At 45.5% G+C, this 27,759-nt stretch overlaps 1 protein-coding gene across 3 annotated transcripts in view; it reads left to right on the plus strand.

The window, feature by feature from the left end:
- The window catches only part of SLC12A1 (solute carrier family 12 member 1), a 151,585-nt gene that overhangs the window by 105,695 nt on the left and 18,131 nt on the right, over nucleotides 1–27,759 (plus strand). For all 3 annotated transcript variants that reach the window (XM_083183918.1, XM_083183920.1, XM_083183921.1), the window contains 3 exons: nucleotides 10,742–10,848; nucleotides 13,496–13,578; nucleotides 26,715–26,858. In XM_083183918.1, the coding sequence (XP_083040044.1) occupies nucleotides 10,742–10,848; nucleotides 13,496–13,578; nucleotides 26,715–26,858 (334 nt within the window). The remainder of the gene's footprint in view (nucleotides 1–10,741; nucleotides 10,849–13,495; nucleotides 13,579–26,714; nucleotides 26,859–27,759) is intronic.

The following is a 27,759-nucleotide window of genomic DNA, read 5'->3' on the forward strand; positions in this document are numbered from 1 at the left end:
TGATGATCCAATAAATTACATGAATAAGGGAGAACAGGTGAAAGAAAGAACAGGTTTCCATAAGGTTTGAGAATGATTCGAGTAATTTGGGTAACATACCAAAAAGCATTGACATAATTTCCACAGCTTTCATGAGTTGAATGTGACTGCAACCAGATGTTATAAACTAGGTCCTTTGAAATTCAGAGGTGCCTGGTGGAGATAATATACCATTTTAGAATATTGCTGTGGGAAAGTTGACTCTAAAAATAGAGGATTCCAAGGGGGGTTATTTACAAGTGGTGGTCCTTTTCATTAGGGTACTCACATTATTTAATTTAGATTATCCGACATAACACTTACACTGTAGCTCTAAGATCTTTTCTTTCAATGGTTCAATCGGTATAATGAACTTTTTATGTCCGCATGCGCACGAACGAATAGCTGTAGGCATATAGACAAATTAGAATATTAAGGGCATGCAATATTCTCTGGGGCTGGGGTTCACTTTTTAATAGAGTATTTACCTTGGTGGATTGAGGGTTTCTAAGGTATTATTCCCGATTATCTATACAATCATAAAACTGTTCCAATTATAGAGATGGTTCTGTTAGATGATTTTTACCTACACAAGTAAATATACAGCATATACTTTATACTTCTGGCCCTAATCAGGTATTTACTTGTGTAGGTAAAAATCATCTAACAGAACCATCCCTATAATTGGAACAGTTTTATGATTGGATAGATAATCGGGAATAATACCTTAGAAACCCTCAATCCACCAAGGTAAATACTCTATTATAAAGTGAACCCCAGCCCCAGAGAATATTGCATACCCTTAATATTCAAATTTTTCTATATGCCTACAGCTGTTCGTTCGTGCGCATGCGGACATAAAAAGTTCATTATACCGATTTAAGCATTGAGAGAAAAGATCTTAGAGCTACAGCTTGGAGCATGACTAAAGCAGCTCGTCAGCACATCAATATCAGCTGTGCAACCTACTATAAGTATAACACCGGTACTTTGGATGGCCACACCCCCTGACGAAGTCCCCAGATGACGAAACCGGTTGGGCGTGGCCTAAACTGACAACGCTGTGCTTTTGGAGTTCCTGACCACGGAGGCCCTGGCGGCGGCGAAAAGGCTGGTCCCGGCTATTCAAGTCGTTGGTGTACTGTGCTGGATATCACTGTGGCAAGCTGTTTGCTGTTATCTATGATGTATGTGAGCCTGCACTTTTAGTAAAATTAGTTTTACACTTTGCTCATATCTGCGCTTTTTCTCCAATTTCTTTCTACATGTGATTGGGACAATTAAAGCTAAGGTCTGGCTTTATTTGGAGAGAGCTGCACTACATCCTGACCCAAGGACGCACTCCTATTTTCTGAAGCTTGTGGCTGTGCGCAGTCTGGATCTACATTTTGTCTATATTTATATATATATATATATATATATATATATATATATATATATATATATATATATATATATATAATCAAGCGCGTATCACCCCAAATCGCAGTATACAGGAGGAGAAGGATGGTTCCCACTTTTGTTCTTAAATCCTCCCAATCAACCCAATCCCTCCTCAGGACGGCTGCACTTCTCCAGTGGGTCTGTTCCAAAGACCTCCTAAAAGAATCTGTATAACAATAATGACAGCGCCTCCTTGTGGAATATCTTTGGGCTCTCTGTACAACCTCCACCAGCACGTAGAAGCACCCAAAATTTAAAGGTGTTCCCTTTGTAGTGGTCTCCAACCACTCTTTCAATAGGCACAGGCAATATAACCCTCTGGATTCTCCACACATTGCTTCTTCCCTCCTTGGGAATATTATAAGAGGGAAGAAGCAGGGTGATGACGTTTATGCCTCGTTTTTGAAAGATGGTGGGACCCGACAAACCCCTCGGATCCGGCCTCGGATTAGGATAGTTCGGGGGGTTCGGATCTCTAGGATCCGAACTCGCTCATCTCTAAAATATATATATTTTAGAGATGCGTTGGTCCGGATTTCTACATGTCCACAGAGCAGTACAGGGATCAGTGTATCAGCACAGTACTGCTGCTACACCTTTAACTCAAGTTACAATAAAAGAACATTGTGGTAAATGAAACATTTTCATGTGTGATCAGATGTTATTTGGAAACTGCATCATGCCTGGGGGAAAGGTCTTCAGGTCCATTATGACATACCATGTTTACAACCAAATGGAACACCATTCAGCAAGTTGGCACCAGCTTTTGCTTTATGACTACATTAATAAATAATGAAGTTGCTCTATCTGTACATCTTCTAGTATGTAGCCCTGCAGCCCTGAAACTCCTTCCAGCTTATTCCCGATCAAACTTCACCTTGGTCCTCAGCTCTTATTAAATAATTCAGTGAGAGCTGAGGCCTTGGGTTAAACTCAGTAGGATATCAAGCAGACAACAAAGCTTGGCCATGCGCTGAACAAAAAATGTTCCAAATACAGCCCTTGCATGACATTTCTGAATGATTGTCATTAGGTGCTTGTGCGGGAACGATATTCATTCAATGCCGGTAACCAACCGTGATTGTTTTAATTGATTTATCATACATATGAAATGATCCAGACCAGTGATTTTCAACCTGGGGCACTAGTACCACTGGGGTTACGCTGCAGACCAGTTGGGGGTACTTGAAAATTATATTGGTATTGGTGGAAGAAGAAGTAGTCTCCCGATGCCATGGGGGAGAACCACGTTGCGTCACTTCTGGTTCTGTCTGCTGTTTCATCAGTGTCTCCTTGTGCTTTTGCCCAACAAGCAATCCACTGGGAGCTATCCATGATGCCTTCAGGCCTTCAGTGTTTATCTGCCCCCTGCTGACATGAGTGGAGGAAGCAGCAGCATTAATCCTACAGGCGTTCGTGGGATACCCAGAGACAGTATACAGCTAGCGGCCATACACAAAGGGACCCAAATCATGACCACACACTATTCCACCGCTACTCCTTAAAATAAGGAAACGCATACTGCTCACTTCCACTCCACACGTAAGTACTGGGATATTTCAAATTGAGAGGATATCCGTAGTTAAGTGAATCAGAGTAAACCCCACAATAAGTGGTATAAAAGCAGGCACGTGATGCCACAAATGAGGGACATGAGCGTGACGCTCATTAGCATTGCACAATTCAGTCATCAAAGATCCCCAGTCATTCTTTGCATAACAGATGATTGTTGATCAAGTGCAATTGTACTCTTAGACCCCTATAGTTCTAGTTACTTTTCTGGTGTTTCATTAGGCAATAATGGAAAAAAATCTAATTTCTGCGTAGATAAAAAATAGCTTTTAACTAACGTCAGCCACTACGATACAGAAGGTTCTGAGCCTTGCATATGACATAAACATGTCACTGCAAGTGATCCATGACTTTTAGTAATGAACAAAAAGTCCTTGCAACATAAAAACTTCAGAACGTGTTCAGCTATCATTAAAAAATCTAACAATGCGTACTAGTACTAGCAACTAGCTCCAGACAGCTCCAGGGCTGACATATTTTCTAACTGTTTTATACACTATTACATTTTTAATGATGGCCAAATGTACTTGGAAGTATTTTTATTGAGTGAAACTTTTTTCTTGATTTTAAAAAGTTGACGGTCATTTGTAATGAATCTTCTGTTATCTCCTGGTTGCAGGGAATATAATCACTGTCGCTACTCTATGGAGAAACATTTGGTATATAGGGGGTTATTCTAGTTCATTCTTTCTGACAAAATCCTTCTTAGATGGACAAAACCATGTGCACTGCGGGTGGGGCAGATGTAACTTGTGCAGAGAGAATTAGATTTGGGTGGGGTTTTTCTTCAAAGTGAGATCTATATTGCAGTGTAAAATAAAGCAGTCAGTATTTTCCCTGCACAGAAACAAAATAACTCACCCAAATCTAATTCTATCTGCACATGTTACATCTGCCCCCCTGCAGTGCACATGGTTTTGTCCATCTAAGTAGGATTTTGTCAGAAAGAATGAACTAGAATAAACCCCATAGACACCGTTATCTGGATTTGGCAAATTGTCCATGTTATTTCACATTTGGTGTCTGAAGATTTGTGTAGTGTTTCTATAGGATTTGTTTTTTCATCTTGACCATACCGCCAATATCATGGACACCTACAGTATATGTCTGGATGATATTTGACCAACAAGAGTTTCATAATAAGATTATTCCCTCAAAAATTTGATGTTTTTTTATTCCACATTAAAGACATGCACCCAAACTTCCCCAAACCCCAAAGGTAGTGGTGTAGATAGGGGGCAATCCCGGCAGGGTTCCTATTCTGTTGGCAAACAACCCCCCCCCCCCCCACACACACACACACACACACACACACACACACACACACAATCCCTTTTACCTCTGAACCGGAAGCAATCTCTCTCACCAGCCTGGCACATGCTGCTATGCTGCTGTGTACTGGGCTACAATGGGTCTAGGGGGGTGACTTGGACATGCACTTTGCCCCTGTGCCAGTCATGGTGCCACTTTGCAGGGTGAAATAGCACTTTATTCATGTGGGTCTTAAAGGAGATGTGGCCGCACCTCAGTGATTACGCCCAGGGCGGGTCAAGGGGGACAAGTGTGACGGGCCCCAGAGATATGAAGGGCCCCAGAACTTCCATGCCCGGGCATGGCCACTGCCTGTACTAGCTGGCCTGTCAGTGACCCTTGCGGGCCGGCCGTCTACTGTGCACCATCTGTTTTTGGCTGAGTCTGACTGACTCACTGTGTGCCACTGCCGTCTACTGTGTGTGCGCCCTGCCACTTGACGCTCAGAGCCATCTGCTCTGTGTGTGCGCACGGCCTGGTGCCGCAGGCACACAGCCTTACCCACCTCTGGTACTGTGGCCTCAGTCTCTGGCTCCTGTACTTTTACTGTGCAGGTCGTCTGTTCCGCACTCTGCGAAAGACCTGCCCTGCCTGCTCGTAGTGCTCAGCATTCTTTTGTGAAAGTGACAGGCCAGAAGCCGCCGGAGCCAGCAGGAAGCAGCAACAGGAGCCAAGCCAGTAGGACTGAGAACGAGAGAAGTTCGCACCTGAAAGCAGGATCTGGAGCAGCGAAAGGTTAAAGGCCCCCATACACTTTGGGACGATTTCATCCGATTTCGGCACTTTGGGCCGATAACCGGGTGATATCGTCCAAAAATCGCAGATGTGTGATATCTGATCCGATCCAATGCGCAGTCCCGTACGCATCGGATCAGATCAGGGAGGTCGGACGGTCAGCACATAAGATCACGTCCGACCTCCAGACTGACCGGGGGAGCAGCAGCGCTCATAAGGGGGGCAGCAGGTCCTGATGCTTTAACTAGCTGGCGGCGCCGAGTGCTGACCTGGCTGGGCGGTGTGTGTGTTCACAGACATCAGCAGCGGGGACGGGCAGTGCAGTGGTGGACTGGCGGGTATTATATTTTTAAAATACCTGTCAAAATGACTGTCCGTTCTCTGATATGCTGAGAGCTCTCAGCCAATCAGAGAACGGCCAGTCATTTGACAGGTATTTTAAAAATATAATACCCGCCACTGCACTGCCCGTTCCCGCTGCTGATGTCTGTGAACACACACACCGCCCCGCCAGGTCAGCACTCGCCACCGCCAGCTAGTTAAAGCGTCAGGACCCGCTGCCCCCCTTATGAGCGCTGCTGCTCCCCCAGTCAGTCTGGAGGACCCGCTGCCCGCTCCGGCGTCCCCCTGATGAGGATCACCACCCGCCCCCTGCTCCTCACCGCCCGCTGCAGCTCCCCGTACATGTGATAAATCGCACGCGATTTATCACATGTGAATTGGCTCATCAAGTGCCAAATTGTATGTGAGCCTCCCGGGGAGCTGCCAGGCGGCTCACAGGCAAATTGGGTCCGACTTGTCCTAAGGACAAGTCGGCCTAATGTATGGGGGCCTTAAGGCTCATGCAGAAGAGCATTGTGTGGATTTGGGATTAGGTGGGGGGCCCCAGAAATATCATTGTACAGGGCCCCAAGATTTCTGTTGCCGGCCCTGATTACGCCACCACATTGCCCAATCCCTGCCAAACTGTCTACGGACCTACCAAATAGAATGAAAGCTGATGCATAGTTGGACAAAAGTGGGCTAAAACTGCAGTTGCATTGGGTGAACAAACTAAGGCCTGATTCAGACCTGTTCGCTAGACTGCGTGTAATCTAGGCCTAGCAAATAGGTAACTGCTGCCCGCCAAACACCCCCCCCCCCACCCCCACCCCTGCCATGTGAATACCCTCAGTAGCATGCAAGGGGATGTGTACACTAACACATCTCTTTGCATGTGGCCACACAGGCAAAAACATCATTCAATGGTTGCTCACCATCAAATGATTGTTCTGCCGTTCGTAGTCTAGACTGACTTTTATTATGCCCACAGATTGCTGAATTCGGGCGGGTGCTGACGTCATGCGACATCGGCCACTCGTCCCAAGCAGACATCTCCACGCCTGCCTCGTCATGTGAAATTGGCCACTCGTCCCAAGCAGACATCTCCACGCCTGCCTCTGCATGGTAATTTCCCGCATTTTTATTGGGGATGCCCATAAAACCTGGGTGTTCCCCTACTGCTGCCCCCTGGCCTCCACCTTCCCTCCTCTCCTTGAGTGAATGGCCCGGCGAGTGTGAAACTCGCCAAAACCGTTTGCTCGCAGGGGTTGCGCATTCAGCCCATAATTAATGTGTGTAGATTAACGGATTTTTGTTTAAATTTGCATATTATTGCAGTTCAAATAAAGTCATATAAATGTGTATAAAGGACACTTACTTTGGACACTTTGTGTAAGGGGTACTGTTGATATGGGCACTATGTGTAAGCAATACTGCTGTGAATATTATTTGTCAACTCCACTACTGTGTGGCATACATGTATAAGGAATGCTACTGTGTAGTGTAACTTGAATAAGGGGCACTGCTGTTGTTCTTAACATGAACACTTCTTAACATGAACACTACTTTATGGTGTAATATGAATCAGTAAAAAGATGAGAGGATGAGCACTAATTAAAAAAGGAAAGAGAAGACAAAGATAGAAAAAAAACCACCTAAAAACGTGGTTAATATAATGTATACAGCTCTTCTGAGCTAGAAGTGAGAAGTCCGTGGGGCTGTGCTTTCCCTACCTCTAACACAAGCTGCCAGAGTTAGCTGTGACTGATTTCTGTAGAAGCGGCTTGCAGAAAAGCCGCTAGTCTTCTGCGCTGTCCCGGCAACAGCGATCGCGGCTTCAGCTTCTGTGCTGGATGAGAGTGGGTGCAGGGAGCATCCAGGGCAGAGTGCCCAAGGAGACCGCCTCTTCAATGCATTTCGTGCTATAACAGCACTTTTTCATCCAGCACAGAAGCCGGAGCTGCGATCACTGTTGCCGGGTGACGTCACCAACACAGAGCCGGACAGCGCAGAAGACTAGCTGCTTTTCTGCAAGCCGCTTCTACAGCCTTCAGTCACGGCTAACTCTGGCAGCTTGTGTTAGAGGTAGGGAAAGAACAGCCCCATGGACTTCTCACTTCTAGCTCAGAAGAGCTGTATACATTATATTAACCCCGTTTTTTTCAGGTGCTTTTTCTTCTATCTTTGTCTTCTCTTTCCTTTTTAAATTAGCGCTCATCCTCTCATCTTTTTACTGTTACCTTTAATGAGCTGCTCCAACATATTTTTTCTAGCGCAGTGTCCCACATTTTTACCGTAATATGAATCAGGGTCACTACATGTGGTGTAATGTGAATATAATTGTTCTACTGTGTGGCATAATTAGAATTGGGGTTCCTATTGTTAGGCCAGTGTCCCTTTATAAAGTAAGGAAGGCAGGGCACACATTTTGTAGATTGCAAGGGGTGCTGAAAACCCTGGCCCTGGCTCCTTTTATTAGGTGGAGTGGGGGGATGTTGGCAGGGGAAATGAGTTCCACCACCTCTCCAGGATCACTTTAAATCCTGGTTATACGGGACCTGGCACACCAAGAAGGGCTGTTTGGAGCAAATGTGGCAATAGTATATGTGGGAAATATGTAGGGTGCACAGGATGTACAGTATGTGAACACAAGTGAATTTACATATAGCTTACATTGGCGTCGACATGCCCCCTTTCCAATCATTAACTTAGCCTATATGGGGATGTACCATAACCACCTAGTAGTTACTTATTCAGCAACAAGTGGTGAAGCGTTTGGCTTCTTGTACCAATAGATGCATACATGCTCATGTTAAATAGTATTCAACCAATATTTTTACTCTCTGTTAGATACATTAACTGAATGAATAATAACAATGATGTGCTTTGGGTAAATGTTACAAACCTCCACTCTATAGTATAGTGCCCCAATTAATTTACTGTATAAAATCAAGAAAAAAATTATTGACTGATTATAAATCATACTTGATATATTTATGTTGTGCAATTCAGATTTGCTAACCCATGCATCCCTTTTCTGTAGCCAGATACTTTGTGGAGACTTCAAGAAACATTATATTGTATGCGATCCTAGCAGGGGCTACAGGCTGCGACAAATATTCATGGCAGCCCGTAGGATCTGCAACTGTGATGCGAGGCACATGGGAACACTCCTCACAGCGCAATCGCAGATAATTTACGTGTCACTTTTTATGTGATCCATCGCAGCAATGTGTTGGAATCGTACACACCCCACCCAAATGTAACATGTTACATTTGCCCCACCTGCAGTGCACATGGTTTTTCTCATTTTGAGAACAAATTTGTACTGCGATCAGATCTGAATAAGGGCCAATATGTGGAGTGTTGTTACCTTCTACTTATCCTATCCCTGGACCAGTATCTGGATGATAGGTTGACAGTGTCTAGGTCTCAGAAATCAATAGGTCAACACCATATGGTCAACATGCATATGGTTGACATAATCAAAAGGTGAACATGGTAAAATGGTTGGCATGGCATTGACCGACAAGAGGTCAACATTTGTTTTTGTTTTTTATTTCATTTTATTTTTTTACATTTTTTCATACTCTGATGGACTCTGATTGGGAGCGATAAAGTGTGCTGAGCCCAGCGGTTGTGGAACGGAACACCTTTCGCTCACCATGCAAGGGGACACGGTACACTAATTTGGGGTCCACATACTGGAATATACAAATAGAAACAAATTAATCCTCATGTTAAATCCTCAAATAAATCCTCATGTTGATAAATCCTCATGTGTTGACTATTTCCATGCCGACATTTTGTTTATGTCAACCTTTTGGTAATGTGGACCTTGTGGCTGTAGACCTTTTCTCTGTCAACCTAATATACCACACACACAATCAGTTTTGATTTTAGATATGTTCTTAAAAACTATCATATTGAGAGTTATATTTTGAATTTAGCAAACTATGGGAAAAGTCTCTAGCCTGATGAGCGCAGTGTAAAATAAACACCCACTAAATGATTATGGCTATTTAAATCTGTGAATAACAACAATCAATAAAACTGAACACGTTATTGTGGTACATCACAGCTGCACACTTGTAAAGTTGACAAGGAACAAACTTGTCATTTCTGGTACAATAATACCCGTAGGAAGCGACATGTGCTCCATAGATAGTAAGTTGCGTATCTATTGAAATGACAGCTTGGCAGCTGAAATCCAAATCCTCTTAATTGCATGGAAATAATTTCCGTTCATCTCAAACTATTTACAAATTGAACCAAAAACTTCCCTTTACACGCACAGACGTGGGCATAATGGATGCCCGCATTCCTGTGCTCGAGGATGTCTTATTTGCAGAATGGGCACAGATGTTTTAGCATGTTTATTGTAAGCAACTTTAAGTATATCTGCAGTTTTATTGTACAATACAAAACTGTGTGCTAAGGGATGTAGGGCAGGCGATTTCCCTGGTGGCTAGATCACCCATACACATATCGCTACCTGCTAACTTATAGTTCTTTTGCACATACATGCAGACAGTCTAGGGGGGTAGTCAATTTCCCGCCGCTATTTCGACGGGGGAAATAGTGACAGGGCCCTATTCAATGCTGTCAATGCATTAAAAAGGGATCTCGGCAGAAAGGCCCAGACTTTAGAAGCAGTCGGACCCGTTCTGCCGAGATCGATCCACAGCCGTATCTCACGGCCACACCCCCTTTTTGGCGTTCAACAGGCGGGACATTGAATCCAGCCTGCCGATTCTTCCTCGAGCCAGCCGAGAACGGGACAGGGTCATGGCTGTCGGGCCAGCCCGACAGTCGTGACCCAGGATCTTGAGTGCATGTGGTAAAGATCTTAGTGGGCAAAGGTGGCACGCGGAATCACGCATCACAATCACTATGGGGCATACACACAGGCAATGCGTGATTAATTTCTAAGTGATCTAGACAGATCCCTTAGAAAATAAGGAAAACTCATCCCGTGTGTGTATGCCCAATTAGGTTCTCCACCTGACAATGTTTTGCTTTTGTATTCAGTGTTTCCACTTCCTGTCTAGTTTAAAGCATGAATGGATGAAGTCATACAGTTCTGCCTCGCGGTGGACTATTAAATAGTTACTAAGTGGTTATTTGCTACAGGGGCTTAAAGGCACGGAGTTGCAGACGATCAACAATAAACTGTTATCTGTATAGAGCCATTCATGCCACATAATGGACAGTAATGACGGAAATGTTGGTGACAAATGGAGGGGAATTGCCCCCCTTGGCCCAGAGGATATTATCTCAATATATTACTTTCACTGTAGTTGTATTACATGATTTAGCTGTTTATTGTTTTTGTACACAGGCATCTGGTTTGGGAAGACTAAAGCCAAATACTCTAGTGATGGGATTCAAGAAGGAGTGGAGACAAGCCAGCACAGTGGATCTTTCCAACTACGTGGGTGTACTGCAGTGAGTGCTCTTATGCTCTTATCTTCTTGTTTGTTGGCTGGCACTGTACATATTTATCATTTGTTTCCATTTATAAAAGAAGTGTAGGCATATGTGTTAAACTAAATTCATTAGGTTAGTTGTTGTGCGACATTGGCTATATCTGATGCACCAAGAATTCGGCACCTTACAAATCAGTATGTACCATCAGAACGTGTCTGGTTCCTGCCAGTTGTGGCGATAGATCAGTGCCCAGAGGTGCTCTCAGAGCATTAAAATACAAAAGCTCCATTACAAAAGTGTCAAACGGTTACACCATAATTATTACTGCTCAATTCATTTCCTTTGATGTGGGCTTTCAATAAACAATATAACTTTTTGGAATCTCAGGTGTGGAGCGAGATTTACTAAGCTTTGAAAAGTGATAAAATGGAGAGTGATAAACCAACAACCAATAACCTCCTATCTATAATTTTTCAAACGCAGTCTATAACATGGCAGTTAGGAGCTGATTGGCTGAAGGTTTATCACTCTCAATTTTATCACTTTTCAAGCTTAGTACATCTGGCTCTTGGTGTCCAAAAATCAGTCCAACTACTATAATGATAATAAGTGGTAAAAAATAAGTGACTTGTGGGTACAATATTGTTACATTTCCATAATGCAAGACATTAGTGGAGTGTGCTCTGTGCTGTCTCCTCATCTAACTGGTGCTTCTACAGGGCCTCCATAGTAACAGAGGTTCTTTGATGTCACTTGCACAAATGTCACGGCCATGCTCTGTACTGCCCTCCGAAATGAAATCTCTCCACTGGGCACACAACTACCCACCCCGTCCCTCTCTGCATAAAAACCCTTCCCTGATGAGCGGCTCATACCATTGCCGACGGACATTTGAAATATGGCACTGGGTAGTGAGCCAATTGGAGCTCAAGGTCTGGCAGCCAATCGCTAACTGCAGCCGCCAGTGCGTGAGCTCTGATAGGCTGGTGGGCAATAGCCTTATTTCAAATGTCCATCGGAGCTGGTTTGAGCCTCTCAGCAGCCACACACCTGAACACACCACACAGAGCCAATATGGCGGTGAATGGCCATGTGCTGCTCCTCCCCAGGACCCAGCGTTCTTTGATCAGGCCCTGGCCTCCTCCCTGTATATAACTGACCCCTCCCTTTAGTAATATTTACAGCCCCCTCATAATATTCCCAGACCCCCTCCCCTATATATATAAATATATATACATACATATTTACAGACGGCAGCAGGCAGGAGATGCCCAAGTGTTTTCACTGCCTAACCTGGGGTGAAGAGCAGGAGCCAGGCAGCAACGCAGTACACAGCAGCCAGCCGACTGGGGCCAGCCACCATCAGAAGCAGGTTAATTACTGGCAGCCAGGCAGGGTGAGTGGCAGGATACAGACCCTGCCCTGAAGCTGGAGGAGCAGGGAAAGGACCAAGGACACAGCTCGGGACCAATGAGACATATGCTCGCCCACTTGCTCTGACCCACAGCATCAGTAGCCACGTGTAGGCACACAGGCTTCTCTCCTCTCACACATAACAGCGGGTATTGGGCGGCTATTTGCCGCAGACGCTGTTGTGAGTGCGCAAGGGGATCTGGAGCTGCTGCTGGGCTGTGCTGAGAGCCGCCTCATCCCCACTGTTAATGCGCCCCCACCCCCATCCTGCTGCCTGTCCAGGACAGTGCCCGGATTGAATCCACGCACACTCACCGCATCCTCCACTTGGACCCCCGCCATATCCCTTCTCCACCTGGGACGCCCGCCAAACTTTAAGTAAGGGGGAGCCGGCGATCAGGGCGGGTGGACCCGGTGGCAGAGGGCACGGCTCCAGCGCCTGGTGACATCTCGGCGCACGGAGCGTGTGCTCCACCCTAGCTACGCCTCTGCCTGGCTGGGTCCTGGTACTTTTTAGAGGATGTGGCCTAATTGTGGGAGGCGTGGCCATGTACACATAGAATAAAATACAGAACAATTAGCACTTTAAGCACCTCCCTGGCAACACTGCAGCCCAGCATACAGCAGCATATGCTGGGATAAATAGAGCTGCTGTTGCCAGGTAATTGAGGCCCCACTGGGCCCCTCCATCAGACCTGGGTCTGGGTAATTACCTAATAACCCTCTCTTGGTACCACTGCCTAATTACCTAATAACCCTCTCTCGGTACCACTGCCTCTGGTGGGAGACTGTGTGCTAAAATCATAACAGTGGCTATAGACACCACTGTGTCCCCACCACTAGTGCCATACACTTTCCATTGACACAACTGAGCGTATTGCTGCATACTACTGACAACCACTTACCCCCCAAATCTTCATCCAACACAAGCTGCAAGAATATATACAGTACAGTATCTTGACGATGTTCTCCACATATGGAGACCTTTTTAAAATCTAATATAAGACTCAGGGACAGATGTACTAAGCTTAAAAAGTGATAAAATGGAGAGTGATAAACCACCAACCAATCGGCTTCTACCTGTCATTTTTCACAGTCTGTGAATTGGCAGGTAGGAGCTGATTGGCTGATGGTTTATCACTCTCCGTTTTATAACTTTTCAAGCTTAGTACATCTAGCCCACAGTCACATTCTTTGATGTCTTGCAATAAATATACAGTACTCATGCTGAATTTTTTTTATGTCTTTACAGTGATGCTTTTGACTTTGAATATGGAGTTGTAATTGTGAGAATTAGCCAGGGCTTTGACATCTCAGCAATTCTTCAGGCTCAAGGTTAGTAGTTTGTCTAATGGAATCCCCTGACATGTTCTCACAACACCCCATATCTTTGTTTTCATGTTCTTACTTACTGATATCTAATTGGTTGTCAAGGCCATGCCTGGTACAAAACAGTGAGGTCTCACCATGCAGTGTATTAAGCAAAAGAGACCTATGGAAAAGAGACCTATGGAAATCACTGATAATTAAGCAAACAATGTCACCATAAACACTGCTCACTTCATAATAGCCAGAGATAGTTGCAGGAGTGCACAGGTGGCAAATTAGAAAACTTACATGATGGTATCAAATATAAATCAGAATTCAGCCAATGAAGAGGCAGTGGGCATGATTCAGAAATGGACACAATACCAGTAGTGTACGCTATGGAGTGATTGTTTGCTACTGCCTATGTTTCTAAGCCACACTGCACATGTGCTGCTATGGTCTTGCGATGGAGGTCAAAGTGTAAGTTTACTCCCAAAGTGATTGCCAACGTGTCATAATATATTATGCTTATTATAATCATTAAATTCATCAAGTGTTGATAAATGCCAGTTTGCTCCAAAAGACTAGAAATGCTAACAGAAAGTACGTATAGAGATGTCTATTCCTTGCAGGGTCTGGCGGTAGATTCACCAGCCGGCAGCCTCCCGGAAGCCTTTGGAAGGGCCCGCGGCCTGCGCCGCGCCGGTCCCCAACGCGGTCCCCCACCTCCCCGCTCCCCCCACTAACTCTGCCCGTCTCCCTGAAGCGGAGACGGGCAGGGTTCCTGTCCCCCCGCCAACAGGAAACTCTTGTTAGCAGTAGCAGAATCCCAGGTGTAATCAGCAGCACCTGGGATGTCCTGATTTAAGGCTTCCCAGGGCAGAGTCTTCTTGCTCTCGATGGTGGACTATATACCCGAGTGATAGGCTGGGGGTGTGGGTTAGACTAGGGACCATTGAAGCCCTTTAGGAGTCTGCTATGCCTGTATGCTACTGCCTGTGATACAAACTGTATATGAATGTCACCTGCTATGCTGTCCCTGCTGATGAAAATAAGTTGTCATCTGAGATGCTGTGTTTGTGATCTTTGTCACAGTATATGAAAATAGTCTGCCCACTGCAAAGTGCTTGTAGATGCACAGTACCAAATGTCATGCATATACTATAATATTACGTTTAGAAGCTCCTTGTGTTACACACCGTTCTACAGAATAGTAGAGTAGTAAAATAAATTATTGTCTTTCTGTATGTTCCAAATCCAGCTACAGGTATCTGGCGCTACTGAAACAGATTATAGGGCGATATAAATATTGAATTATAGTTTTGTTTTATTCTATTTCATAGATTGCTGCTTGCAAATTACAGGTTTTATGCAAAGCTATAATTAATTCCGATTTGAGCTGTGAATTTCCTGTAATCTGTTTATTGGAAAGCGATGAGATACAGAGTCTCTCATTCACCTTGCGTTGCCATAACTCATCGCATGATAGTGCGGAACAGGGTGTTAAGGAAAATGTTACATTCAATGAAAGTGACATCAATTATGATAGTAATAAATGTCCTGGAACTGGTGGACTGAACCAGTATAATAATGGTTTGTAGCACACAGTGACACATTCAGTTATGATGATAACATGCATGATTTATACTTTGTCACTTGCCATTTCACATCCAGTTTTCTCCTAGAAACAAAATATAAGCAATGTGCAAACCTTAGAAGTATCTAACGGAAAGAAAATGTAGCCATTATTGTATATGAGCACAGCAACCACAGTAGTTATCCAGACCTGACCGCTGCGGGGAAATTTAGCAGCTCCCTGCAGAAACAGCCCAATAGAGAGATAAATAAGAACTTTGAAACCCAAATGTATTATGTTTCCAAATGTAATACTAAATCAACCCTGATCAAAACAGTTCTAAAAGAAAATTACAAAATACTACAACGGGATTATGTATTAAATTCATCATTGAATCTAGATATTAAGGTAGTATTTAAAAAGAATAGAAATCTGAAAAGTATTTTTGCTCCGAGCATGTTGAAGATGAAGATCAAAGGAGCAACTGGCTGTCTTCTTCTTTGAAGGGATGTTTCAAATGTGGGAACAGGGCCGCCGACAGGGGGGGTCTGGGTGTACTTGAGTCCTGGGCCACGCCTCTCTGACAGAGGGTAGGGGCCCAGGCAACTCTGCCCAGCAGCACAGTAGTCAGTCTCACCCCCTTCACTGTCTGTCGCGGCGCCGGCTTGAGTCAGCTGCCCGGCTCCGAGTTCCCAGGGACGTGCAGTCAGGGGAGGCAGAGCCTCCCCTGTCATAATGATGAAAATAATAAAAAGAAGATATATTTATATATCTTCTTTTATTATTTTCATCATTTCTCCCTCTCCGGCTGCCTCCCACCCTCTTACACTGCTGCATGTGAGGGTGGGAGGCAGCGGGAGAGGTGCCTCCCGCTGTTAACATTAAAACTACGGGCAGCGGGGGGCGGGTAGGGGAGGGCAGGGGGCAGGGTGCAGCAATGGGCTGTAAAAGCCCATTGAAAATGAATGGGGAAGCGGCATTCATACTGGTGCCGCAATGACAGGGGCACCAGTATGAATGCACGCCCCCAGATGTGATTGGGCCAGCGGATCCATTGCTGGATCCGCTGTCCTATCACACACATGCAGGGCAGAGGATGCAGCAGTGCGGGCAGCGGGGACTGAGTCCGGCGCTGCTGGGAGAAAGCCACAGCCGAGAGGACAGGTGAGTCCGCCCGAGAGGGGGGGGGGGGGAAGAGGCCTGTGCTGTGCCATGCCCGACCGCGGCAGTACGGGGGGAGTAGGCTCCCGCATGTACCCCCTGCTGCCTGTCTCCGACCGCGGCAGTGCAGGGGGGGGGGGAGTAGGCTCCCTGCATGTACCCCCTGCTGCCTGTGCCCGACCGCGGCAGTGCAGGGGGGGGGGGGGAGTAGGCTCCCGCATGTACCCCCTGCTGCCTGTGCCCGACCGCGGCAGTGCAGGGGGGGGGGGGAGTAGGCTCCCGCATGTACCCCCTGCTGCCTGTGCCCGACCGCGGCAGTGCGGGGACGGGGAGGGGGGAAGGCTGACGCAAGTACCCCCTGCTGCCGGTGCCCGCGGTGAGGTGAGTGCCTCCCCAGGCAATGTCCTCACCGCACGTCACTGCGAGTTCCCGAGTTTTCTGTGTCAACCTTTTGACCATGTCGACAATCTGAATGTCGACGTTCTGACCATGCCGACCTTTTGTTCATGTCCACCTTTTGACTGTCGACCAATAGCCTCTGACAGATGGATCTAAAGCAGCAACTATATAAAGAACACTAAATCGGGCTAGTTTAGTATTTATTGCTGTTATTGTTTGTACACTTGCAGGGAAAATATTCCTTGTTGTATTTTAAATGGATCGTGGATCTAATCCCCTTCTCTGGTTACAGCTCAGTATCTGGACCTGTCTGGCAGTAACATACTGTATAGTGGTTTGTTTCTAAATGCTTCCTCTGTTTTCTCCAGTCAAAGCATTGCTTCTGCTGGACATCGGCCCTAATTCAGCATCTCTCGGAACGGGGCGAATAAGGCCCCGTTCCAATGTTTGGGAGCCTTTGCTTGCGAAAGCATGTATTTGCGTATGTGTAAGCTTACAGAGTCAACCTGAACCAGGGTCATTGTGTCAAAAAAAGGACAATCGCCTCCTGAGTATTAAGAATAAGGAAGTATGTAATCAGACATTAGAATGTTAGGAATTGTACAGTAAATTTACAACAATTTAAGGACTGATTAAAAAAAAAAAATTGGCTAAAATGGCCTTCCAGGCTTTGCTGTATCCCTACTATGAGCACCACTCAGAGAGAAGAGTACACCATGTTGCAGTGCTCTCATGTTTCATGGGGCAGATCTGGCACAACACGCAATGCCACCTGTTCTAGTATTGTTAGCAGGGTTGTCGGGATACGGTCGGTTGGTCAACCTAAAGATGGTCGACAGTCATTAGGTCGACACCACTAGGTCGACATACTGCAAGGTTGACAGGTAATTAGGTCGACACAAGCATTAGGTCAGCATGGTCTAAGTCAACAGTCAAAAGGTTGACATGGGGTTTTTCACTGTATTTTGAGCCGACGTGTGCCGGCAGGTGGTATTTCATGCCCTGCCATCCACTAGGGCGTGGTGCCGAGTAATAGTGTGCCGAGCACAGCGAGGCACTGTGCCCGAAGCATGGCGAGCAGATGCGGTGCACTTAATCCTGTGTCCATGTCGACTGTGTAGACATTCGGGTAAAAAAAACAGTAAAAAACCCATGTCGACCTTTGTCTGTCAACCTAGACCATGTCGCCCAAATACTTGTGTCGACATAATGACCTGTCAACCTTGTCCCATGTCTACCTGGACCCTTGTTGACCTTGCAGTATGTCGACCTAGTGGTGTTGACCTATTGTCGCCATCGGTCTAGGTCGCCATGGGTCAAGGTCGCCATGGGTCTAGGTCGGCACAGGCATTAGATCGACATGGGCAAGGTCGACAGTCAAAAGGTCGACGTGGGATTTTTCACTTTTTTGACCCGTTTGAAGTGCATGCTTCGGGCATGGTGCCTCACTACGCTCGGCACACTATTTTATTCTCCCACCACACCCTAGTGGATGGTAGGGCATGAAATACCGCCTGTCGGCACATGTCAGCTCAAAATACAGTGAACAACCCCATGTCGACATTTTGAATGTTGACCTTGCCCATGTCGACCTAATGATTGTGTCGACCTAATGACCTGTCGACCTAGACCCATGTCGACCTAGACACATGTCGACCTTGACCCATGTTGACCTAAACCCATGTCGACCTTGTTGCCTGTTGACCTAGTAGCGTCATCCCATTGCTTGTTGACCTAATTGGTGTAGACCAAATGACCGTATCCCGTGTGAGTAATGCTGTTTCCACTGCTATCTCTTGTGGGATAAACCGGTTACTCTGTATACCTTTTAACAAAACGCTACACCATTCTCACAGGTTGTACAGGACACATCAAGTAAAGTGTATGAATTCAGGTAAATGTGGCAGATAAAAAGATTTGTTTTTTTAAATGAGACTTTAATAGACACTGTTATGTGTCACGGTAATTGTTATTGCATTGACTTACAGAATCTAGCCAGCACAGAGAAAGAGACAGACACAAAGGTACTCAACATTTCAAACTACGATATTTATTTGAAATGTATCTGCTGCCATCTGCTGGAGACATAAAACCCAAGCATGCAGTATGGTTAATTTTGCGGCAGTAACATTTTCTCATTGTTTATCGATATATTATTCCCATCTATAGTACTAGATACTACAGAACAAAAAAATAAAAATGCAAACAAAAGAAAGTAGGACTAGAGAAGCAATGGGGATATTTATATTTAGGGGCAGTGGAGGCAGTGGTGTAACTATAAATTTTGCTCCCCCCTGCCAAAAAGTTTGTGGCGCAACTCCGGCCCCTCCCCTCCCCCCCCCCCCCCCCCCCGGCTCCTGTCCAGCGTGTTTCCCCAGCGTGTTACGTGGTGACGTCACACGCATAACGGAGAAGATGAAGAAGGATAGAGGAAGAGAAACCAGCAGACACTGCTGATTCCCTTGGCTCCGATGCATTCCAGGCCCCAGTGGAATTTGTGGTTTCTGCCATGGACTCACCCGCGCTGCGGCTGACTCGCCTCTGGTGCTCAGCCAGTGGGCAGTGGCAGGCAGCAGCATGTCAGTGCGGCCAGTGGGTGATGGCCCCACATAGACCCCACTGTGGCTTTCTCCCCCAAGTGGCAGCTGGGGCTGCCTTACAGTAGTTACGCCACTGAGTGGGTGATAAGGAGAGGCAGTGGCTGACCACAAAAGGCAACAGGTGAGAAGGAGAGGCAGAGGGTGACAGAGGTAGTGTGTATCAGGGGCAGGTAGTGGGTGACGGAGGGGAAGTTGGATATGGAGAGGAATCGGGAGAGGGTAGTAGGTGACTGGGAGAGGCAGTGTGTGATAGTGAGAGGCAGTGGTGATATGGAGAGCACTCAGGGCAGTGGCTGACAGCAAGCTGCACCACCAATAGTTCAGCCACTGGAACCCATAAAATAAGTCCTCATGATAGTTTATTTGTCTATCTGTTGCTTTTAAAATTTGCACAATATTACTAAAATAACAATTAATCGTACAGTATTTTATTTACAAATGCTTGATTTCCTAACTAATATTTTTATAAGAATAATAAAACAATACTTTAACGTGCGAGAAACAGCATAGCAATTGAAAAATAATAGTTCATCATACATCTAGGGAGAATAAAATGGGTCATGAGAATGTGTCAGAGGCCCTTTGGCAGGCTAATGAAACCTAATGACAGCAAATGGCAATAAAAGCAAATGAATTAGCTCATTGAATAATAAATGCCTGTAGATGGCCATCTTTCTAAAGTGGATGACGGAGCAGTGGTGAGTAAAAGTAGAGCATGTTCTGCTTTTCCCATTCCTGTTCAATCGCCCAGCTTGGATAGATGGCTGTACTTTGCAGGCATTTCCCTATAGAGATCAATTATCTCTTTGTCAGCTTCCAACTTTCCTCCATTCATCATTCAAGAATAGAATGAAGAAATGGAATTGCCTACTGCTGGTATGCACAGGATGGCAGTTCTACTCTTGTGCGTTCTACAGTGATTAAATGAAGCAATTCACAATGTGGAAATATTAATGTGACTGTGAGGAGCCATGGAAGAAGTATAGACAAATGGGAGACTGTTAGGTAGGTGAACATACTACCTGATCAACAGTCACATGGGTAGCAAATAACATCCACAGAGCATAGGCAAGCACATGGGAGGCTTAAAACCCCACCTGAGCACCATCTCAAATTTTGACCAGCATATAATATGTGGTACAGGAGATGGAAGAGAGCTGCTGCACATGCCCAGTGGCAGCAGTTTTTCCTATCAAGTGTGTTGTGTTTATGGGTCTGAACACTTAATCAGTACACTGGGCCAGAGAGACCAGTTCTGTCTCCTGCTGGTTATATATTATGTACTGTATGTATACTGTATTTATGAGATTTTTAACCTTTTCCTGACCACTTTTAAAGTCTCCTCTCCAGGAGAACCCCGGAGAGGAGACTGTCAGCAGCACTTCTGGGGGACGGGGTCTAGTGTAGATGTCATCAAGCCCCGCCTCCAGGAATGCAAAGCCCGTCATTTGCAGGTCATTGAGGTGCTAAAAGGGCTTGATTTCCATATTTAGCCCCACCCTTCCCCAGAAAGCGGAAAATCGATGTAATTTACCATTGCCGCTGGGGAGAGGGGGAGGGTTGGGGGGCAATCCGTCGGTATCCGGGTGGGTTGCCCACCTTTCCGGGGGCGGAAGGGAGAATGTATTTTGGCAGCCACCCGGTCATTACGGGAGGGTAGGCAACCCTGTTATAGGCAATAACTATGTTTATGACACCAAGTAAGTTTTTTTTCATACTTTCATCTGCAGCCTAAACAATATACTTGGCCAACCTGTGGCTCACCAACTATAAGTGCCAGCATGCCCTGGGGCAGTTTTGTTTTTAGGGAATGCTAGACCTGTGGCAGGCCATGCTGCATGTGTGTCTTCACAACATCTGGAGAGTTCTAGGTTGGTCAGGCCTGCCGTAGACCACCTATGGTCTGTGAATTTCGACATGGACAGGAGGTCAACATTAAAAATGTTGACATCCAGTGTTGATAATGACGCATGATAAGATGATGTATAGTCAACAGATTTTTGTATCATGCATATTAGAAATACATGAGGCAGAGTGGCAAAATAGTGTCAAAGGGGGTTATTCAGCCATGCTATTATCGATCGACTGCCCATGCGTATGGCTCACAGTATGCATGCATGAGACCATCCTAGGATCAAATCCAGCATCTTTTTCAGTTGCTGTCCTTATGCAAGTTGATTGACAGGAAGCAGACTTTTGTGGGTGTCACCCTGATGTTTACTGGGAGTGTCAGAAAAAACAGAGCATGCCCAAGGCAAGGGTTTTTAGGGAGGGTATGTGGCATCAGCTCCGGCATCTATCAGCTTTTATGAAGCTCTGCTGAAAAAATGCTGGGCTGGACTGGACTGGAACTGAATATTTTCACAATGCTGGACCAGCCTCTGCACAAATATGCTATGCAATGTGAACTGGGCTGGAGCTGGATGTGGTTCACACTGCTGGGCTGGCTGGAACCAGATGTGATTCTTAAGACTGGACCAAGCTAGAACAAATGACACTAAAACTGGGATAGGACCGGTTATGTTTCACAGGACCTGGCTGGAACCGACAATACTACTTAATGCTGGACAGGCTGGAACCGATTGATCTTCCCAATGTTTGAGCTGCTCGAACCGGCAATGTTCACTGGTCCTGGATGGAACCAGTGCTGAAACCAGCTATGCTTTTCTGGACCAAGATGGAACCAGATCTGTTACTGGACTGGAAACAATGATTCCTTAATACTGGGTATAGGAACCAAAGAGCACTTAATTCCTGAGTGGTTGTCTTAAAAAGCAGCTGCTGGGTAGGAGATGGTCAGTCCCCTGATAACAATAGTGGTTTTGATGGGTCTACAACCTCTCAGCAATTTGTATCCAATTAAGCCAGGTGTGATTTAGCCAAAGACATCCAAACTTGGGGGGGACCGGGTGGTCAGAGAAATCTGCAGGTGGGTCCAACGTTACTGGAGGGTCCAGCAATACTGGTTCTGGAAGGCACCAACGTGTTTCACTGGACTCAGCGCCAGCTTTATCAAGTTTCCTCTCACAAAAATGCAAGGGGATGTGTCACAAAGGCACACCTCATCCATGGGAATGCCACCGTTTTTATGGGGGCGCCCATGAAACGCTGGGCGTTCCCATGGGAGTCACCCGAGCCCGCTGCTCAGGGCAGGGGATGATTTTGGTTCACTGCGAGTGAACCAGAATTGGCCCCTCTGTCGGTACATGCAAAGAGACTCTGCGACCCTGAGGCGCTGCTCCCCTCCCATCCGCCCGCTTGCCAGTAAATATATAAAGAACACAGGCAAATGGGTGGTCCGGTGCACCCCCAGACCACACCGCATTTTTGCCTATGGTGACATTACTGTTGTTAGGATGCGGTTAGGAGTGAGGTTAGTTAAGAACCTTATGGGAAAGAGCCTTTTATCACATTATGGCGTCATTATGACATCATTCTAAATATCGACATTGACTTTTAATACCGCATTTGATAGAAACAACTGTGAACATCAGGGATTACGTATTATAGTAGACAGAATCCAAAGTGTTTTCTCCTGGAAAATATACATCATTGCAATATCACATCCGGCCGCAGGCAATGTCTCAATGTCACTTGATGTCCTAAAACAGGGTGCACAAGCCAGCTTAATGAGGGCCGTATTTACACATGGGCAGTTGCCCAAGGGCCCAACAATCTAGGGGCTCAAGCCTTCCCACTCCCATTGGAAAGATCAAATCTCTATTTCTGATCCGTGGCACTTTGCGCACACATGACCCTACTGATAGCCATCAGCAACACCAGCAGAGCATTACTGAGCATTACTAGGACGGCCGCTTTACTAACCAATCAGATGTAACCTGAGGGAGACAGGGGGATCCCTGTTATGCCGTTCTCAGCAGTGTGTGCTGGGTTTGGCATTTCCTCTGGCTCCTGTACTGAGCTTAAGCAGACAGCAGCCCCTCAAAGAGCAGGGGCTGGTTATTCACATGGGGGGAGAACCCACGCAGGTTTTTTTTTTATTATTTTTTAAATTTTTTTTTTTTTTTATACAGAGAAGCCTGCACGGATCTGACTGTTCCATTCAGGCTTTGTTAGCCCCGCCGTCCCTTACCTCTGATTCCTCCTGCTGCCGGGAGGTCAGGGACGGGCAGCAGGTTCTCCATCACGCTGCGGGGAGGCCTCGGGGAAGGTGCAGAGCAACTCCGCGAGCTTCTGCCCCATGATTGACAGCGGCCCGTCATCGTGGTGTTGCTCTGCAACTTCCCCGAACTTCCGCACGCCGGCTGACGTCATCAGCCGGGGGTCGGCATTTCTGAATAAATAGCCGGCATCTGCTGGGAACAGATGCCGGTTATAGTTCTGTCTTCCCCTGTAGCAGCCCAGAGTGTTCCCGGTCCCTGTAAGGCCTGCCAGCAGCATCCAGCTCACCTGTCTCATCCTGCTCTCATGCCCGCACATTCTTGAAGCATTTCAGCTACCCTGTCAGTCCGCGCAGAGGAACTCCTGTACTGGTCTCCTATCATCATCTATTGAGATAAGTCAGGAGCTGCTGTCTTTGTTATACTTTATTCTTTGTGGTGTCATCTCTTTTGCATTGTTGCATTTGTTGTCTTGGGATCGACTTCATTCCCGGTTACATCTTGTGTATTGTTACATATATTTATATATTCCGGTTATTTCTTGTGTATTGTTACATTTATTATAGTATCTGGTACCACCTTCAAGCATTGTTGCTTCCCCTGGGTCTCGTGGGGCTTGCCCTCATCCTACAGTCTGCATCCCTGAGACACTGGGGTTTCCCGTTCCAGTCTTTATCTTGGTTAGCGTTTCCTCTTGTCATCTGGCTGCCTCGACGGACGCGTTGTCCTCCATAAGACCTGGCAGCATCGAGGGTAGAGCCGGCATAACCAGCTCTGTCTAACACGGCTGTTATAGGTGAAGCCTAGCACCGCACGCGTCCATTGACCACGCCCCGAGGCAACAGAGTTAGGGTTCTGGTTCGGTAATATTCCCAGTGTCGCAACAGGCTTCTTGCTCGGTCGCATTTGGCTGCCGGAGAAACTCGGCAGCCAAATACGAATCACATCATCATCAGAAAATATGAATACTGAGAATACTGCAGTGTAGTAAATTAGCCCTATTCTCAGTTGAATCGGGGATCTTAGTAAATTTCCCCCATATGTGTCTTTCGTGTGGGAACACTGTTATGCATTGTGATGCCCTTCCAGTTTTTTTGTCATGCCCCCTCCAACACCTTTACTGCCCTCCCAAATGCTAAGGGCTGGAAGATCATAATGACTATTTTGTTGGAATTGGAAAGGTTATGTGAAGAAAACTTTACCTGTGTAGGCAAACATATGAGGCTATGGACCATAGATTATATACACAGATGTACCTTTTTACTGTGTGCTACAGTACAATGTGAATTGCATAGGGGCCATTAAATCCTAGTGACACTGAACATTATTCTGCGTGTAATTGGTGTGTGCTCGCACAGGACGCCTCAGATCGCACATGGAAGAAATGCGCCAGTGAATAAGCCAGCCCTTTGAAATAATATAATGTAGTACTTGTCCTTTCTATGCTTTGACAGAACTTTAGATATCAATACATAGGGTGAGATTTAATAGGATGAGAGATTCAGAAAGTGAGAGATTTGGTAAGAAAGCTCCAGGGTTTGTTTTAAAGCGGCAATCATTTACACTTCAAAATCAAACTGGTTTTGCAGTGTAAACGATTGCCGCTTTAAAAAAACTGGAGATTTCTGAATATCATATCCTATTAAATTGCATCCATATTCTTCTATTTTACATTGTTTATTTTTCTAGTGGTGATGTTGTTGTTATCATCTATGGAACTGCTTTAATGTAAGGCCTTAACATGATAGTCATGTTCCTCAAAGGGAAACCTTATAATAAAAAGTGTGCGATGAAAGCTTCGAGCTGTAAAGCACTTTTATATTGATTGGGTACGAAATCCTGGCATTCAAAATCAGACTGATCCTGTATGTGTGTATTGAGGCATGGTTCTTTGTTCCTGTAGCCAGGGTATCTTCTGTACACTAAATGGTGATTGCAGTTAGCTCCTAGTAGTTGTATAGATAGTGTATAGAGTTCTGTATATATATGCTGAAAGTGGGTACATGACAAAGCTGTGGACATAAGACACAAAACTCCAAAGTAAAGAGATTAGATTGCCACATTGAGAAAAAAGATGAGAGCTCATAACCTCTACTACTGAATCATATGCATGATTACCGTTATATCCTATTAAATACAGTCATCATGTTATTATAGCGGAGCCTAATTAAAAAAGAAGTATTAGCAATCTCAAGTGCCAGGATGGGTAATTGAGGCTGGTATCAGTGGACTATCCACTGTGTAGAAACCATTTTATAGGCCATTTGCTAGATAAGGAAGATTAGCTTTGTTCTTCATTCTTGTACAATGAAAGGTAACATTCCCAGAGAGGAACCTTTAACACAGTCTAATGCTCCTATCACAGTAATGGATAACAAAATACTTTGTACTTAATCCTGAATGATGTCCCCTTTCTCCAGTGATAATATATGTAATTTGTGATATAATTAGGCCACTATTTCTTGTATGTGATGGGAATGACCAAAATTAAATAGAAACGAGAGATACAGTAGATACTTTTTTTTATGAACTGAAACATACCACCAGTCTAGAGGTGCTCCTAGGTGTTGTATGCTATATAAAATACAATGGCAATAAAATGTATGGAAAAAAATAAATAAAACTAAAATACTGTGGTCCACAAAACTATGGTTAATTGCTATGGTGATCATTTTTTTCATTAATTGCTATTTTGGTTAGAACTCCAGTTTCCAGGAAAAGATTAAAGGGATCCATTTATCAAATAGTCTCAGATGATTAAGTATCCAACTTGTTGACAGTTGCAGTGGGGGATACTTATCACCTGAGCAATTCAGCATCGCTCGGATACAGGGAACCTGCTCCAAAATGCAGCTGTCCCAGTGACAAGTAACACTACTCCTTCAGTTGCAGTGATTCCACCCTTGTTGCCAGCTGTTACACATGTGTAATCTGAGGTCACACAGGCACACAGCAGCTGGGCATACACAGTAAGAGGGTGGCAAAGGGATGTGCTCAGATACGTTTTCACAACCCCTGGGCCTCCTTTTATATAGGAAGGTGCTGGGCTCCACGAACAAATGCCAACTCAAGATGGCATTTGTTCTTGCAGGCAAGCTGTTGACTATTAGGCAGCCCTATCAGACCCCCTAACAATCACTAGCATGTTACATAAAACACGAGTACACCAGCATTTCCACGTGTGTAACAGGCCATAAGGTGATGATGAATAGGATTACGGTATAATGTTTCAGAATCGTGGTGCACATTGTAATGTTCCAGAATGTTTTCCCATATCCATATCTACCATCATATCTTTATTCCTAGATGAATCCCAGAGGCTGGAACGAGAGAGACTGGCACTTGAAGCTACTGTGAAAGAAAGTGAATTTCAGAATGGAAATAACAGATTTCTCAGGTTCTTCAGCAAGTCCTCAAAGTTAAATATTACAGCTCAATCATCTACAAAAGGTAACTTTACTGCACTATAGCTACCAGTTTCCCCTTCAAGACAGTGGCCTCATGTGTATAGGTGAAATCACTAATATTGAACATATAGCTGGGTTTGGTTAAAGATGTTTTTATTATAGGCTGTTTCTTGCACACTAGCGACACACATAATACTCACTGTTAGTTTGTACTTTCCTGTATATTAATGTCAATATGGCGCCTGTGGCCAACCAGTCAGACTTTGTTCTGAGTGCAGATTAGGAGGCAAAGGCACCTATGAACTCAGAGGTCACACCTTGCACCCATTGTAATTACACCACTGGCACTGAACAATACTGATACTATATAAGGGATATAGGGGCCAATTCTGGATCACTAGTAGTAACTCGAATTTGCCCGCTGCCCCGATGATTGTGGTTTGAGCATGCACATTTCTGTACATGTGCAACCCCTGACTGCGGACAGCCACGGTGAGTTATACACTCCCCGGGCCGTTCACATTGGGGAGGGAGGGACTGGGGCAGATGGCAACAGGGATGGAGATCACCCATTGGGAATGGCCAGTGTTTTATGGGATTCCCATGAAAATGCTGGACATTCCCATGGGTACTGGGGGTGGGCGGCTGACATCACATGACATCAGCTGCCCACCCTGTCTTCATCCAACCAGCCGCAAATAAAAGTCAGTTCAGACTATTTGTGAAGGCAGGAGAAATCATGGTCGTCAACCACCGAATGATTTCTCCTGCTAGAACCACATGCGAGGAGATGTGTTCTCGTTACCCATCCCCTCGCATGGTACCGAGGAGAATCGTTGGCAGCGGGGGGCAGGCGTTTGGACGGGTGACATCTCTGGTCAACCAAAATTACTCCCATAGTACTAGCAATCTGCAGTTGCAGTAGGTCTCTGTTGTACATTTCC

The sequence above is a fragment of the Crinia signifera genome, chromosome 4, assembly GCF_055691185.1.
Source record: "Crinia signifera chromosome 4, ASM5569118v1, whole genome shotgun sequence".
In the NCBI taxonomy this organism is placed as follows: Eukaryota; Metazoa; Chordata; class Amphibia; order Anura; family Myobatrachidae; genus Crinia; species Crinia signifera.